The sequence below is a fragment of the Alosa alosa genome, chromosome 13 (genome assembly GCF_017589495.1).
Source record: "Alosa alosa isolate M-15738 ecotype Scorff River chromosome 13, AALO_Geno_1.1, whole genome shotgun sequence".
Taxonomy (NCBI): domain Eukaryota; kingdom Metazoa; phylum Chordata; class Actinopteri; order Clupeiformes; family Clupeidae; genus Alosa; species Alosa alosa.
The window spans coordinates 2,110,280-2,128,109 of NC_063201.1; the positions used below are offsets into that span (position 1 = coordinate 2,110,280).

The window sequence follows — 17,830 nt, forward strand, 5'->3', positions numbered from 1 at the left end:
AAACAACCCTTTTTCCCCTCATGGCTTGGCAAGGATGTCAGAGAGAGACATCTTATAAACAACCCTTTTTCCCCTCATGTCATGGCAAGGATGTCAGAGAGAGACATCCATCTTGCTGGCAGAGAACGGGACTCCCCAGTCAACACACCCCACCTGAGTGAGATATGTTCAGCACAAGTTGATGAGCTTGTGTGTTATGATGTGTGTTATGATCTTCAGGAACCATGAAGATCATAACACACAAGCCCTCAGAACCCTGTGTATCATATTACTGTAATACCCCTCTACCCCAGGTCTCTATTGAGCAGCAAAGAGTGAACCTCAGGCTGCTTGTTCACAATGCAAACACGCCAGTAATTTTAAAACCTGATTATATCTATAGAGTAGGTGTAACAACCCTGGGTTACTTGTGTACAACACACATATGGCTGGGAATTTTGAGATGAATTATGCTTTAACACAGCTTAAGGGGTTGATTAGCCTTTATATTTTATGAGACATATGAACACAGAGGTCTGTACCCAATGGGACTGGTATAGAGCAGAGCCTTATAGATAAGTATGGGAATGTTCAGATAGACACCTTTTCATTGCTGAGGACATCAACACCTCACCTGACTCCCCACATCCTGCTGTTTGAACCACATGATCTGTGTTGCCTCATCGCGCTACCATTACATCACTTTATCACACCACAACACACTAGCCAATCAGGTTGTTGATATTTTAGCTAAACAGTCTGATGCCCCCTTTCCTTCCATGCTCCTAAAGCACAGTGTTGATTTGCTAGAATAATGACTTGGTTTGGTTTTATTAACTGAGCCATACTGTGTGAATACCGTTTCTTTGTGAGCTCACTCACACATAACAGGAGAATTTAGTTACATTTGTCTTCATGTGTTGGACTGCACCTTTTGGAGTTCCTCAAAGTGTTGTCTTACTTTGTTTACACTCTTCTTATGCAGAAACTTACTGCACTGCAAAAATAAATACCCACATCATCCAAATACATACAACAATTGAGACATTATGAACATTAATTTATTATTAACAAACATGTACACAAATATAAACATAATATCAATACATTAAAAAAGAAAAATAAATACATGTAAGAAAAACAAATAAATATGAATGAAAGAAGTGTTCACAGTTGCAGCCTAAGAGATGACAAAGACCCAGAATCATCCATCCATACAAATGTACTGTCTACATAGCGGCCACGTCATTTCCTCTTGACATGAACGTGAAAACCAAGTGGTTGAATTTGTTCATTGGAAATGTAGAACTATGGGCTCTGTGCACTAGCTAGGCCTACTTGAAGTCATGGCTGTCAACAATATTTTCTGTGTGTGATGATGATGATGGTTATCAACACATATCTCGCCCCCTCCAAAACCAAAGCCAATGGTTGGCCGAACAGCATATTCTGTCCTGTATCACACTGACAATTGAGATACATAGAAAAGCAGGCAGTGAAGTGAATTCTTGTTAAAATGGATGTCAGGACCAAGGACTAAGGATTCAAAGGACCAACAAGGTCTTCGTTGGAGTTTGATGCAGATCTGCTGGCTTTTGTGGGCTCTTTGTTAATCCTCTTCCTTATGTAATGCATGAATAACAAAATGAACAACAAAAATTAGAACATAATAGAAAATTGTGTTAATGAATAAAATAACAGGTCAAGTAAGATAATCTGGATGAAATGTTTGAGTAGCATACCTGCATCTGAAGACAATGAAGGCAAGAGTTATGATCACCACAAAAACACTGCACCCGATAACAGCACCCACTGGAAAAGGGGACTTGTCATGGAGGGCCTCGGCCGCTGAGGGAAGAAGGACAAAATAATACCCATTTAACGTTCAGTGCACTTTGATGGCAATTATCTAGCCTGTTGTGGTTTTATATCCTCGACTTACAGTTTGACACAGAGGCAAGTGGCCTGGCTGTGGAGCTTGATGTCTGGGCCATGCTACTGGAGGAGTCACCTGTAATCAAAACAGATGATGAGCAGATACAAGGTGCTGGAATGTCATATTAACTTGAATTTCACTGCACAGTACGTACAGACATTTGAGTATATTTATATTAATAATAATAGCTTAAATGTATATGTCTTTCAGGATACCCAGGTCGCTTGACAAACAAGGGATGGGTAGGGAATAAGGGTCAGAGGCCAAAGGCCTCAGAGAACAGGTGTTTTTTTAGGCAGGGTATCTGCACATTTTCCAAGTGCAAATTTAAAGACTTTTAAGACCTTTTCAAGACATCTAAATGGAATAATTAAGACTATACCACGGCAAAAAAGATACAACTTAAAACTGTTTTATGCAATAGTTTTTTTCTACTACTTTTAACACCCACCCCATTTTGGATGTCTACAGACGTTACCAAATATATTTTGGCAAAAAAAAATAATTGTGTATTTACCTTCACAGCTATAAATGCCCAATTTTAGGGTCTGGGCTGCTTGCTTTTGAAGCTGGCTGTACATATCTGGTTGTGCTACTGTCTGAGGCTGTTCTTCACCTGTGTCTGTAGTAGCCTAGGCTACTTGCCAAACATGTGTACTGGACTGGACTCCCTTCAATTTTTTTTTCAAAGGTAGACTATTTAAATATTTCAATAAGCCTACTAACTTTACTAGGCATCTATTGTCCCATATGCAGCACAGCAAATCAAAGTTAATCCACTTCTTTACATTTTGCATGCCAGTTGTATTTAAACGAACCAAAGCTTGACTGAAACATTGTAAAACCTGCTGGTTTCATCTCAAGCACGCACATATTATCAACGCATTTACAGATGCGTTTTTTTTTATGTAGCCAGTCGCCGACATAAAAAAAAATATGCGGTTATATTTCACAACTTTTGCGAAGTACTGGGAAAGGCTGGAAAGCAAGATGCAGACAGATATTACAGGTAGGCCTATTATAACTTAGACAGATATTTACTTAGGCTAGGCCAGCAAAACACGCTAGAGATGCAACAGATCAACTTAATGTGTATTTCCTCTGTCGGTCTGTGGTTCCTTTATAAATTGCGCTGCAAATTATCAGACGAGTGACAGAAGCACCGCGCATAATTTGACCAGCAGTCTTCGCGTCCATAATTTGTGAAACGATGCTGCGTCCGAGCAAAGATTCTAGAAGCCCAGCGCAACTCCAAAAAGGAGGACAAATGAGCGTCCGGCTTGAGACTGCACTGGACAGGAATTTTACACTGTCCGGCCCAAATCCGAACGTAGGCCACCCTATCGCTAACTGGCTTACCAGCTCCTTCTCAGGCTCTATCGCTTGCATAGGCTACCTACGTATCTCTCAGCCCTCGGCTACAAAACGAAACGTATGGCATATTTTTACATATTCTTACAATTTTCACACCTTTAACGACACCTGTGAAAAACATCTTCACTCTGCAACCACTACACTTCCTTCAGTAGCCTTAGAGCCACAATTAGCCTACACGAAACCGGATGGAGACATTTCACTCGCTCTCTCGCACTCGCTGGCAGTCCCATACATAAATTTACAGTTTTTTCTGAATGCTTAAACACATTTTTTGTAACTATGCCTTTTTTTGCAAAACTCTACACACAAATGGCAAAATCACTCACTGAGTTCGCAAAACTAAAAGCACAAACACTGCTTTGCACTCAGTTTGCACAACTGTAGGCATAATGGCTATTATTTACACTATTTTGCCAACTCTCTGGCACACTTTCTCATGTGAAAACTGTTTTAGATAATTAGTTCACTTTGCAATCAGCCTAAGCACTATAAATAAGCCACAGGTAATGTACAATGGGTACGATGGAGTGAGCAGGAAGAGTGAGAAGAGAAAAACAGACAAAAACAGTCTACATGTGGGGATATTGTCATGTCAGGCCTGGATACGGCATTCCAGAATATATTTTTCCCGGTGCCTTGGACTAGGACATTGCATGTGATGTAGACAGAATTTTGAGAGACGACCCGATGTAGACTGATTTGTTTTGTCTCAGTGAAATGCTATTTTGTGTTTTGACTTGGAAAAACACACTTGTGTTTGTTTTGATGTGTGTAAATAAACACTAATACTTGAAGTTGGGATCCCTGTATGTTTACAGAACTATGACAAAAGTATGACCTCAAACTGACATAGTCTACCTTGTGCACAGAGAAAGCAAAAGCCAGATGTGTTTTTTATTCATACCTTCAGTGTGTTGTTGGCACATTGTGTGCTTACTATTGTGATGGCTTGTGTTTACTGTTAGATCTGAAAACACCATTTTTAACGAAGGTGTGAAGAGTTAAGCAAGGTGTGTTAGCTTTTGCAAGAGAACTACAATGTTTTGCTGATTGGGTGAGAGGTTTTGCCATTTGTGTGTAGAGTTTTGCAAAAAAAGCCATAGTTACAAAAAATGTGCTTAAGCAATCAGAAAAAACTGTAATACCTCCTTTTCGAAAATTCAAGACATTCCAGTCAATTTAAGACTTTTTTTAGGCCTTACAAACCGAAAGATGTATTTAATACTTTTTAAGGATCCGCGGGAACCCTGTGTAGGTGTTTTTTGAACACGCCTAGTGAGGGGGCAGTGCATAAATGGAGGGGTAGCTTGTTCCATAGACTGGGGGGGCAGCAGCACAGAAGGCTCTGTCCCCAAAGGTCCGGAGTCTGGTGCAGGGAATGGCAAGCTGATCCAGTCAGAGGACCGCAGGGGCCGTGGTTGACATGGGGTGGAGATCAGTAAGATACTGGGGTGCAAGTGTGTGGAGGAATTTGTAGGTGAGGAGGAGGATTTCAAAAGTGATTTGTGACTTGACTGGCAGCCAGGGGAATTGTATGAGGATGGGTGTAATAATTTACTGCCAGGGTTTTGTGCGTGTTAAGACCCTGGCAGCTGAGTTCTGGACATATTGTAGCCTGTCATGGGCCTTGCTGAGCAGACCAGACATAAGTGTATACAAATGTAAAACTGTAAAGCAGTGAAGTAAGGTCACAATGACCATTTACATTATCAGAGATATATTCTATCTTTAATAAAAAAAACGTTTTTAAATATGAACAAACTCTGTTGTAAACCAAGGGTGTAAAGTATACAAATAGGTCTACACTTACAGGAGCAAGGCAGGTATTTATAGTGCTGTTAAAAAAAGAACAGAAAAATAGACATTTCAGTTGTTAATTTTTCCTGCTTTAGCTTCAGATCATAACTAGAAGCAATGGGGAATTGAAGAGTTACAACTTCATTTAATGTGGAGTGGCCCAAACCATGCATACTCTACATAACCATGCATACTCTACATAATCATGCATACTCTACATAACCATGCATACTCTACATAACCATGCATACTCTAGTCTCCACCACTCACACTCTGCATAAAGCTTCTTAAAGGAGCCACACACCAACACAAAGCCACAGTAAACATGTTTAGAGAATAACTGTAAGCATTGCTTACCAATAAGAGTGGACAGTCCAAGCCAATCTTAACATCTCGGCAGCTGCTCGAAGTGAAGTTGAACATTGTGGCCCCAAGGACTGGTGGCAGCCAGGAAGCTGGCACTTTCCCTCCTTCATATACAGCACACACTTTTTTCTTTTCCTTTGGAAAGTATAGAAGAATGGCAGTAAATAAATCAGTTAATTGTTTGATTGAAAAACTACTTTTATACTGTGTACCTATTAGTGTGTGTGTGTGTGTGTGTGTGTGTGTGTGTGTGTGTGTGTGTGTGTGTGTGTGTGTGTGTGTCTGTGTGTGTGAAATTACCCCAACAATGATTTGAGGTTCACAGTCAGAGAGTGTAGTTGAGTCTAACCCCAACTGAAAGACAAACGAGCCATCAGGCTGCACTGCCGCCTTACAGGATGATGCTAGAGGAGTGGCGTGAAGACTGCTGATTACAGACAGCAGGACTGAGAACACACACACACACACACACACACACACACACACACACACACACACACACACACACACACACACACACACACACACACACACACACACACACACACACACACACACACACACACACACACACACACACACACACACACAACACACACAAACACACACACACACACACACACACAGCACAAACACACACACACACACACACACACACATACACACACATGACAAACACACACACACACACACACACACACACACACACAACACACACACACACACACCCACACACACACACACGACTAAGTTTAAGCACTTAAAACAGACATTTTTAAGAGCATTTCAAAGGAGAGTAACAAGTTACAACCTACTGTATGCTCAAACACAGATTAGGCTACAGAGACGGTTTCTACTTGACAGTATCTATTTTAAACCACCCATTCAACAATCAACTCAAAAACTTTTCAAGTCTTTCAGTTACATGAGATGTTATTACCCCTAACCTAACACAGCCAACACAGGGCTCTTTAGAACTTGTCAGTCAAACCACATTGACTCATTAAAAAGACACACAATAGAATATTTCTAGATGACCATAAGCATTGCTCAAAAACATATACTTTACCAGTGATCACACTGATGGTTTCTGGCATAGTCATTGTCATAGAGTAAGCTCAACGAATGAATGAAGCCTGGAGTCCAGCGTAATTTATACGCTAATATGTGGCTCCACCCCGTTTACATGAACCCACCACAACTATTTCTCTCTGACGTCGAGCAATTTCTTTTGAGAAAGTGGATAGTCTGGAAAGAGGGAAAGGGAAAAGGCGCGGCTAGGCTCTTACGAAGCATTCTAGAGATTATATAGATTATATAGATTATATAGGGGTATTACTGCGTGTATAGAGATTATATAGGGGTATTACTGCGTATATAGAGATTCTATAGGGGTATTACTGCGTGTTGGCACGTGGAGAGGGTAGAGGAAAGAGAAATGTGCCCTTGTTTCGCAATCCATTTCACCAAAGAGAAAAATGTGTAGGCTATTCAACAACCTATACTGAGCATGGGGTGTACAAATCACTTCTTTATTTCGGAATAACAAGATAAAGCTTAGAACTGTGACATTTCTCAAGGCGTGCCTCATTGGTAAGTAGATATTCACAATACTTTATACTTTATGTATTTTAACTTTAACTGTGTTAACTTTATACTTAAATAATAGGCTATTTGTCATCGTCTCCCTCCCTATTTTCTGTGTCCCATTGTAAAATGGCCTGAAGAGCTCTTTATAGCCCTTTGAATGTAATGTTTGAGTGAAAGGAAGAGGAGACAGTTACAGTATTATTTGTATAAAAGATTGATTGATTTGGGGTGGAAAAACTGAATATACTGTACAACAGACATATTGAATCAGACCTAACAGACCGTGTGATCATAAGAGTCTTTATTTCTAGTGTTTGGGGGAATAAAATGAGCAAGCCCTTGAGACAAGAAAAGCCTGTGCTGTAGTCACTTTAACCAGTTTGATCATTTTCAACTGATTAGTGATTAGCTCAGCCAGGACTCTGTCTCTGAGTGTTTTATTGATCTATTTATATATTTTCCTGTGGACATTAATTTAGACCACAGGGCATACTTGAATAGATCATACTTAAATTACTTGCCATCTATTTGAAACTTACCGTTTCTCTCTCTCTCTCAGAATGTGTTGAGGAAATTCCCTTTCACCATGCTGCCCTATACAGGCAGATCAGGAAAGATGGCCAGGACTTAGTCAGCATTGCTTACATAACCTCAAGGGAAAGTATCGGGATTTTATACGGGCTAGCCTGAAAAGCTAAGCTATTTCTCACATGCTCTTATGGTTAAATTCCTATAGTACTGTTTTTGCATAAATAGGGGAAATAGTTTATGTATGATATCAGCCAAATGCAAAATAAAGAAAGGAAAGTCATGGCTCTCTTTTTGTCTTTGGTGGGTTATTGACATGAAATACTTAAGCATGGACATGCGGTTTCCTTCATGCTCGAGTGTCTTTGCAGATACCGTCCACATCACTTACACATCACTCAGGGAAAGTAGCAAATCCAGGTGGTACTGGGTGGACAGAGGAGGACAGAGACACTGAGCAACCCCAGGCAGCACAGCAAAACCAAACAGATTTGGACATTAAGTACAATCACAGCAGTGGCAGGAACCAGCGTGTCTGTAAATGGATACTGTTTATAGAATTATGGCTAGTTACACACCCACATTCCACTGCACTGCCCCCCCCCCCCCCTCTTTTTTCTCTTTTAAGTGACGTCTTCAGTGACGACGTGGGGTGATCTTCCTAGAGTTGTAATATGATGCGTGTCGAATCAGGTCACACTGTTGAAAGTGAGCGTTGTTATCTACACAGTCACAACACTTCACAGTTTCTTTCTTCAAAGGCCATTACATTTACTGATGTTCAGCAGACATGCGGATAGTGTTTACATTCTTACTATTATAATAACCACATTACACAATAATAACGTCACAATATCATTTTAATTTACTAACTGAACACGTATTATATGGACATACATATAAATATGTGTAAATATTTAGAAATGTATCTAAATGTATATAAATATGGTCATAAAAATATAAAAAATAAATAGCTAAACTTATGTCTTACCCACCCTTAAATTTGAGTGACACATTAGAAGTACTTCACATTGACAATGTATGTGCCTGCACAACATAATCAGGCATCTTTCATATTCAAAGCAACTTACAAGGTAAATTATGGTACAGGCCCATCATCCCCAGAGCAACTTGAGATTAAGTGGAAGCCAGGAGTCTAACCCACAACTTTTCATCCTTAGCCACTGCGCTACCACCGTCCCAACTAATCTTGTGTTAAATGTGTTCCCAATAGGCTCATCCAACCTAGTTCCTATCCAATGCCTCCTTAACACTTTGGATTAAAGTAGACAATACACAGCACCAGAACATCATGGGGAAAATGGAAAGCAAGATGCAGTGGAGATTCTATAGAAATGTTGATGGGGTGGCCAGGCCCAGACTCAGAGGAGTCAGTGGCACATAACCATAAAGTGAAAAGTAAAACAATACATATCAAAGACTTAAATTCAATATCAAATGATGCATTATTAACCAAACTGATTGAAGCAAAGCATAACTGAAAATACACAATTTGACATATGAAGAAACCAATAACTTAAGTTTTGCAAGTTTGTAGATGAAATGCCACAAGTAAGAGTATTTTCAAGTACTAGAATGACGTTTTCCACCACACTACCATAGGCTACATGTGCATGGAGAACAACTTCTTTACAATGATAGAAACTGGTTCTTGAGTCAATTGACAGAGCACATTGACCAGCATCAAATCAATGTAAAACGCTTGTTTTGGCTAAGAAAACATATATACTTGGAGATGTTTCCTGCTGACAAGCCCATAATGTGTGCCTGTGCCCCACATCTGGCTCTGCCCCTGGCAAGATGGCTACTTGTGAGCTAGCTACCCTTAAAGACCACCTTGGCATCTGAAATAAGTCAGATCACATCACCTTTGTACAAATACAGTGTTTCCCATACATTGACTAATTTGTGGCGGCCCACCACAATATCAAAATTGATCACCACACAATGATTTTCTATGTTGTACTATTGAAATGGGATGAAATCCTTTATAATATAATACTGCTAGAATACTCACCTACCACCACAAATACAATTCAATTCTGTGGGAAACACTGAAATACATTTTGTACCTTGACAATAACATTCATTCAAACATGAGGGAAGCTTTCAAGCTTTTCTTTTTCCTCACCAGAAAGATCTTCAGTGGAGCTTCTCGCTGATGTGCTTCTGTTCTTCCATTCCATAAAGACGCGGTAAAGGGCGATAATCTTCTTCCTGTTATCATAAAGTAAGCAACAACAAAGTAAAGGATGCATATATGAAAGACAAAGTCAAATGACATCAAGGATATATAGAAAATGGATCACATGGCATCAGATTACACTCATCCCATAAGCATACCTATATAGGACCACTAAAGCACTGATGATGAGGAAACCAGTAATGGCAATACCAATGGCAATAATAGGACCAGTAGCAACAGGGTCATCGCTGGAGGTCTTGTTTGCTGAAAGAAGAGGTAGGCCAATTAGGTTTTTTTAAGAGGTTTTATACAACAAAAATAAACCCCCTTACAATCCATAAAACCAAACTAGGCTTCTAATTGAAGCTTGCCTTATTTGTCCAAGCCTGTAGCCATATCAGGCCAGTGTTTAATTGGGACTAGGCTTTCAATTAAGTTTTCACAGTCATTATTTGTGGTCAAGGGTATGTATCTGCAGTTGAGACACGCTTAAGTTCACAAGTTGTCAGATCAAGAGCACGCACTCAATAAATAAATAAAAAATAGATCTGGTCTTAAGTGAAAGGCACATGTAATCTAAAGGGCGCAACTGTCCCAACATGTAACAGCTGGTGGGACAACGAGTCCCGGGCAAAACGACTGGTCTGCTTGGATGAATGTGCTTTGGATTTGTATTCAGTCATTTGAATATTATTGGGGTAAGTGTTGCTTTTTTTTAGGCTTTGTTTTTGATTGTTACCAATTGACAGTCAATAGTGAAAAGTAAATAACTTAGTGTAAGACTTTGTTTTGTCGTTGCGCAATACTAGTCGTGCCTAATCATTGTTCAAATATTAGGTGAGTGCAGATCCATGAAGGCTATACTGTGCTTGTCACACACATGTTTTAGTAAAGCATTCTTTAGAGGAATCCTGGTATTACATACACAATCTCGCGTACACGCAGATTCCTTATGGAGAGATGTCACTCATTGCTTTAATGGGTGTTAGGCCCAAAACACAACCATGATTAATTAAGAAACATAAGAACAGCCCTTTTGAACAAGGCACTCTACATCTGATCACTTATTCCACCGTGAAAATAGCAAATGTGGACTGGACACACCCTAAATGTGCTTCTAAAACTGATAGTTCCACTCGAGTCCGTAGGTTACGCTGATTCTACGGCCTCTCAGGGCTTATTGCTTAATTAACCCATACACTTCAGCCCATCAAAGTAGAGCCTTCTATCTTTAACTTACTCTGCAGTGCTGTAGTTAGTGATGTGGCAAAAGAGGTGATGTTTGGGATGGTCCTGGTAGAATAGGTACCTGTGAGCAAACAGACACAACTCTGAAGACATTAGAAAGGAATTATAATGCAATCCACTGTAATATTTCATTAGCATTAGGCTTCAGGAAAAAATATAGACAGTAGACAATATATGTATACACACAGTACATCCCTTCACATTGTCTCTACAAACATGTCTAGGAACTTCTCATGCAACTGTAAGAAATATGGGTGTATAAAAGTACTCACAAAAGCATTGTAGTTTTCTTGAGAGTTTAGCCTAACAGAGACGGGATAGAAATGCATTATTATACATTAAAACAAAATACATTAATAGATAGGCTACCAGACAGATGCTAATTGCAGGTAAAATAAAAATGTTGTCTCTTCTGAAGATCTTTGGGTGAAATTGTGACAAATTTACCTCGCAGTCTACATCCAGTAGGACTGAGCTTGGGCAGCTGCTCAGAGTGAAACTGTGCATTGTGGCTCTCAGGACTGGAGATGACACACGGCCAGGCACACCCCCCTTCTCATATATAGCCCTTACAATGTTCTGTGGAAAACAACAGGAAAGTAAACAGTGAAATAAGTAGCCCCAAAACATCTTTTCACTCGAGGTTTGAGGAATTCTTTATCTCTTTATCTTGCTTTATCTCTCTGCTAAACGTTTACCTCTATAATCAGCTGTACTTCACAGGATGGATCCTTCAAAAGGTCAGTCACAAGGAGTGGCAGTTCAAATCCAAACAAACCGTCTTGTTGCACCTTTCCCTCACATGAAAGTGGGAGTGTCACAGGAGCCGCAGAGAGCAGACTGATGTCATACAGCAAGAACGCTACACACAGACACATACACTCACAGTAAATAACATTTTCAAACACTCGGCTACCTAATTGTCTGTTAAGTCTGTTAAATTAGTCTTTTGTTGAGCCATGGGCCAACAATATTTTTTCACCGCTATCTTGATTTAATACAGTGTTTGTTAACTTGCGTTCAGCCCTTGGAATGTAAGCTAATCTCTATAAATTAAAAAACATTAACAGATTGCTTACACCATGAATGACAGAAACCTATGCTTATATTTTGAGAAATGTTTTTCAGAATTTCTAAATTATTACCATCAAAAATGTACTTCTACAATACACCACATACCATGAAGGATCAATATATAGGCCTACTAAAGAATAACCCAAATCTATGTAATGGATTTCCCATTTATACATTCAAATGCTTTTATCCAAAGTGACTTACAAAATGAGGAATATCTTCAAGCTATTAACGCAGAAGACGCCTTACATAACAATAAATAGGCTTCTATTTACTAAATACAATGCAGAGAAGACTTTAGGTAAGAAATACTACAACACCTAATGCTATTACCAGAGGATGACTGCAGAAGTTTTAGTACTGAAGTCAAGTGTATCTAGGAGATGGAGGTAGAAGGAGAAGGAAATAAGTTCATCATTCTCATGAACACCTAGACTGATGCGTCTGTGAGAGAGTTGTTTATTGCTGGCATGCTGCCAATTATCGGGATGTCTGCGTTCAATCACTCAGAGCCTGCTGATGGTTGGCAGTCGAGTGACAGATGACGATGTGTGGTGTGTGGTGCTGGGGGTGTGTGGCTTCGATGTTCGATGTTCGATGTCTGCGTCGCTCACCACCGAAACGGTCAGAATGGCAAACCCCAGAATGTCGTGCTAAAATATTAATTTGGTTTGTTTGGCCTTTTGTTGCTTATATTTTGTAAAACGTATTGAGAAATAGACACAGTACATTCAACTGACCTAGTTAGGCTACTGTAACCAGAAAGTAAGTAGGTTATTTGCGAGGTGTCTTAGATGTCAGTTAGACGGGCTCTGGTTTAAGTGTAGCCTAAGCAAGCAAACTTTAGCACAACTGCCCAAGTAGGCTACTGCTTCCTGACGAAGTAGGGTGACCACTTCCATAATACCAAAAAGGAGGACATTATGCGGCATATCAATAAATTACTATGGTGTACATAGTACTCTGGTATACTCTCATTTACAATACAATTTTGTATGGTTTAAAGATGATGTTTGTGTAGCTGAGTAGGAAAAAATATTAATGAAAAGTCAAAAAGTGTTTGTTCACAGTATTTGTTATTCAATACCTTGTGGTGTTCAAAAACTGACCACTGAGATGAATCTTTTAAAGTGCAGAGTGCCACAAAGCATAACATGTGTGGACTTAAATGTAAAAACGAACATACATAATAAAAAATGTTTTTTTTTTTTTTTTTTTTTTAAAGCATAAATAACCTGTTATGTGTGTGGACTTAAATGTAAAAACGAACATACATAATAAAAAATGTTTTTTTTTTTTAAAGCATAAATAACCTGTTATAAAAAAGGAGATTTTAAAAAAATACATTCAACTGCTCAAAAAGTATAGCATTTCTAAAATGCTTCAGTCTTTTGGGGACTTGTCTTCAGTGTCTTCATGTGTGTGAGTGTGAGTGAGTCTAAAGTGCTTCAGGCTTTTGGGGACTTGTCTTCAGTGTCTTCATCTGTGTGTGTGTGTGTGTGTGTGTGTGTGTGTGTGTGTGTGTGTGTGTGTGTGTGTGTGTGAGTGGGTGAGTTGCTTACGTCAACGTCACATCGACAAAGTTTGAATAAGCCATGGAAGGAGTCTCGACTGCTTTTCGATATACTCGTGCACTTTCGTCCAGTCTGAATTGAACGAGGTCTTACGTTTTGGCATGATGCTAACTTTCTGTCAAATACATATGACGTAGCAGCACATGGAGCCTTGTTTACGTTTTTAACCAATGATATCCGCTCAGATATCTATCTGACACCGCTCTTAGCCAATCATTTGTTAGACTATGTTACGGCATTAGACGTTGTGCTGCGTCCCAGCAAAGATTCTAGAACTCCGCTCTTCAAGCCTGCTTGATGTTGCCAGAGCCCTTATTAGACATTCTCTGATGTTGCGCAGGCGAAGACGAAGTGCTAATTTCAAAACGTTACGGATATAGACACTTTACAAACATATAACACCGTCATTGTAACCAAAATATGTCTGAGTTTATTTGCCAAGTTTAGGCTGTCAGTGAACTACCATGTTGCTATTAGTAGGCTGTTTGAAACAACGACTATCAACACACAGACCGAGTTGACAATCACATGTCCTTGCGGTCTGCGTCGCCTCGATACGAAGTAGGCTAGGCTACATTTTCGGAGGTGCAAGTCGAGCCAGGGCGGAGGGCTCGGAGGGGGATTCGCGGTGAAGCAGGATGGTCTGCGGGGCTATGCCGTCGATTCAACGCAGAAGCATAAATCAGCCTTTAGGCTGTAACGTTACAAATCAATTTGACCCTGACTTGTCTTTGACACCATCAACCAGATGCGCTACAGTAGGCCTAGTCACAGAACTGTCGTGTTCTAATGATGAAGACCGACACTGTAAATTTACGCGCCCTACACTTGAGCTTCGTAGGGCACCAACTCAAACAGTGGCGGTTCTAGACTCAATTACTCCCCGGGCGAGATCCCCCCGAGGGCAGATGAAAAGGTAGGCTAATGATAACAAAGTTAAAGGAAGGTGATAAGCTAACCTATCCTAATACAAATTGTTATCATCCTGTTAAAATCTATTTAGCCTAGACTTTAGCCTACTTTTACTGTTCAGTTTAATGCCAAGCAGTGATTTCGCTTTGGACAAAAGCATCTGCTAAGTAAACATAAACTGTTTGTAAAAGTTAATTTAGGCCTACCTGTGAATATACTGACGACAATTTGTCCCGTGGTTATCATTCTGTTGCAAGATGGATAGGCACTAATGTAGGCTAGGATACGAGCGTGGAAGCGGTTCCTTTGCATTGCCGTCTAAGCTCTAGGCTACAGTGTGTAGCTCAATCCTACCCTACAGTGTGTGCTTGGGCGGGTCTAGCGGCACTTGTTATAATTGGCTGAATCGAACTGGCCATTTTAGCCTAGCCCATTTTTTTTCCCATTAGATCACATGTTGCGTTAACTGGAAAGTCCCGTTTTTTGGACCACGAAGGTATTGCCAGGGAATGTAGACGGGCTCTGGTATTGCTCTTGCAGGTGGGCCGCGGCCTCTAGTGGGCCACCATGGTATTGCAGGAACCTCTTCTGATGATGATGTTAGTTTTTTTTTTTTTTTTTTACAACTGCTTTCAAAGCTCTGTGTCTTTTTTCTCTACATACAAATCCAACTGTTGCTCACATGAAATGCTAAATGCTTCATATCACATGCAAAATGAAACAGCATTTAAAATATTGTAAGTACATCGCAAAAGCAAACTTTTGCCTCACATTGTAAACACATTTGTCATAATATGAAATTTTTGATACATCACACACTGTTGCTCAAAACCTGAAGCTCTTCTGTCTTTCATGGACTTCTATGTATATTTCCATACAAGAGTAACATGTAGTTGGACAGAAACTAAACACACTTTTGAAAAAGCTGATTTTTCCAAGATGCCAGCGGGTATCATCATCAAGGAGGTATGAGGCTGGTCCCAGTCGGCGGGCCACTTGCTGTGGACTGGACCAAATTGAGGCCATCTTGTTCTCCCTGTGCGGTCGGCGAGCTCTCACCCAGTCTGCCACAATGATATCTGGTATCCTGACCAGACTCTTTTTCTGACTCTTTTTCTTGTCAAACCACTGTTTCATGTCAAACCACTGTTTCATCTGCTTCTGACGTTGGGTGACTGAAGCTTTGACTGGTGTAAGTGTGTTCTGGACTGCGGTGGGGCGGAGCCTGTCCAGTGGTAGGTGTAACTCCCTACCCAGCATGAGTGAACCTCTGTGGTTGAATGCTGGGTAGCACGGTAGTGTAGCAGGGACGAGGGGGTGCAGATGGTGAGGTAGGCCTGCGTCATACAAACAAGTCCGCAATTTTAGGTTGTGTTTTTGGTCCATTTGGCTGTGTACAATGCGAGAGAAAATCATGTGCAATCAACGATGTGTAAACACAACTAACCTTGATAAGAAAAAATTACGACTATCATAATAATTTCAGATACTTTGAACGAACAGTTGACAGGCTATTCTATTTATAGAATTGAGATAATGGAGAATAATGATCTTACCTCAATGCGACAGGTTGATTGTCGGTTATCCAAATGCCAGATGAACGTCTTCCCCCAAAAATGTTTTCTTTAGACTTTAGCCTACTTTTACTGTTCAGTTTAATGCCAAGCAGTGATTTCGCTTTGGACAAAAGCATCTGCTAAGTAAACATAAACTGTTTGTAAAAGTTAATTTAGGCCTACCTGTGAATATACTGACGACAATTTGTCCCGTGGTTATCATTCTGTTGCAAGATGGATAGGCACTAATGTAGGCTAGGATCTGGCGTGGAAGCGGTTCCTTTGCATTGCCGTCTAAGCTCTAGGCTACAGTGTGTAGCTCAATCCTACCCTACAGTGTGTGCTTGGGCGGGTCTAGCGGCACTTGTTATAATTGGCTGAATCGAACTGGCCATTTTAGCCTAGCCCATTTTTTTTCCCATTAGATCACATGTTGCGTTAACTGGAAAGTCCCGTTTTTTGGACCACGAAGGTATTGCCAGGGAATGTAGACGGGCTCTGGTATTGCTCTTGCAGGTGGGCCGCGGCCTCTAGTGGGCCACCATGGTATTGCAGGAACCTCTTCTGATGATGATGTTAGTTTTTTTTTTTTTTTTTTTACAACTGCTTTCAAAGCTCTGTGTCTTTTTTCTCTACATACAAATCCAACTGTTGCTCACATGAAATGCTAAATGCTTCATATCACATGCAAAATGAAACAGCATTTAAAATATTGTAAGTACATCGCAAAAGCAAACTTTTGCCTCACATTGTAAACACATTTGTCATAATATGAAATTTTTGATACATCACACACTGTTGCTCAAAACCTGAAGCTCTTCTGTCTTTCATGGACTTCTATGTATATTTCCATACAAGAGTAACATGTAGTTGGACAGAAACTAAACACACTTTTGAAAAAGCTGATTTTTCCAAGATGCCAGCGGGTATCATCATCAAGGAGGTATGAGGCTGGTCCCAGTCGGCGGGCCACTTGCTGTGGACTGGACCAAATTGAGGCCATCTTGTTCTCCCTGTGCGGTCGGCGAGCTCTCACCCAGTCTGCCACAATGATATCTGGTATCCTGACCAGACTCTTTTTCTGACTCTTTTTCTTGTCAAACCACTGTTTCATGTCAAACCACTGTTTCATCTGCTTCTGACGTTGGGTGACTGAAGCTTTGACTGGTGTAAGTGTGTTCTGGACTGCGGTGGGGCGGAGCCTGTCCAGTGGTAGGTGTAACTCCCTACCCAGCATGAGTGAACCTCTGTGGTTGAATGCTGGGTAGCACGGTAGTGTAGCAGGGACGAGGGGGTGCAGATGGTGAGGTAGGCCTGCGTCATACAAACAAGTCCGCAATTTTAGGTTGTGTTTTTGGTCCATTTGGCTGTGTACAATGCGAGAGAAAATCATGTGCAATCAACGATGTGTAAACACAACTAACCTTGATAAGAAAAAATTACGACTATCATAATAATTTCAGATACTTTGAACGAACAGTTGACAGGCTATTCTATTTATAGAATTGAGATAATGGAGAATAATGATCTTACCTCAATGCGACAGGTTGATTGTCGGTTATCCAAATGCCAGATGAACGTCTTCCCCCAAAAATGTTTTCTTTTTCCCTAGATAAAGAATGCTGGGCAATTCCATGAAAAATTACGTTTTTTTGTAACATCCATAACGCCAATAAAATGTGATGGT

The 17,830-nt window shown here is 40.3% G+C and overlaps 1 protein-coding gene and 1 long non-coding RNA gene across 2 annotated transcripts; one reads left to right on the forward strand and one right to left on the reverse strand.

The window, feature by feature from the left end:
- Window positions 1-1,018: 1,018 nt before the first annotated feature.
- Window positions 1,019-17,741, reverse strand: LOC125306241. The gene is made up of 14 exons (XM_048261499.1): window positions 17,677-17,741; window positions 17,035-17,510; window positions 11,726-11,889; window positions 11,475-11,606; window positions 11,300-11,330; window positions 11,020-11,088; window positions 9,938-10,043; window positions 9,726-9,811; window positions 5,756-5,901; window positions 5,447-5,590; window positions 5,103-5,127; window positions 1,922-1,990; window positions 1,722-1,827; window positions 1,019-1,600 (listed from the first exon to the last, which is right to left on the reverse strand). The coding sequence occupies exons 2-14, from the start codon at window positions 17,504-17,506 to the stop codon at window positions 1,516-1,518; spliced, it is 1,635 nt and encodes a 544-aa protein (XP_048117456.1). The 5' UTR covers window positions 17,507-17,510; window positions 17,677-17,741; the 3' UTR covers window positions 1,019-1,515.
- LOC125306243 lies at window positions 6,157-7,861 on the forward strand. The gene is made up of 2 exons (XR_007195523.1): window positions 6,157-7,048; window positions 7,605-7,861. It is a non-coding gene; the product is annotated as an uncharacterized LOC125306243 (long non-coding RNA).
- Window positions 17,742-17,830: the final 89 nt, after the last annotated feature.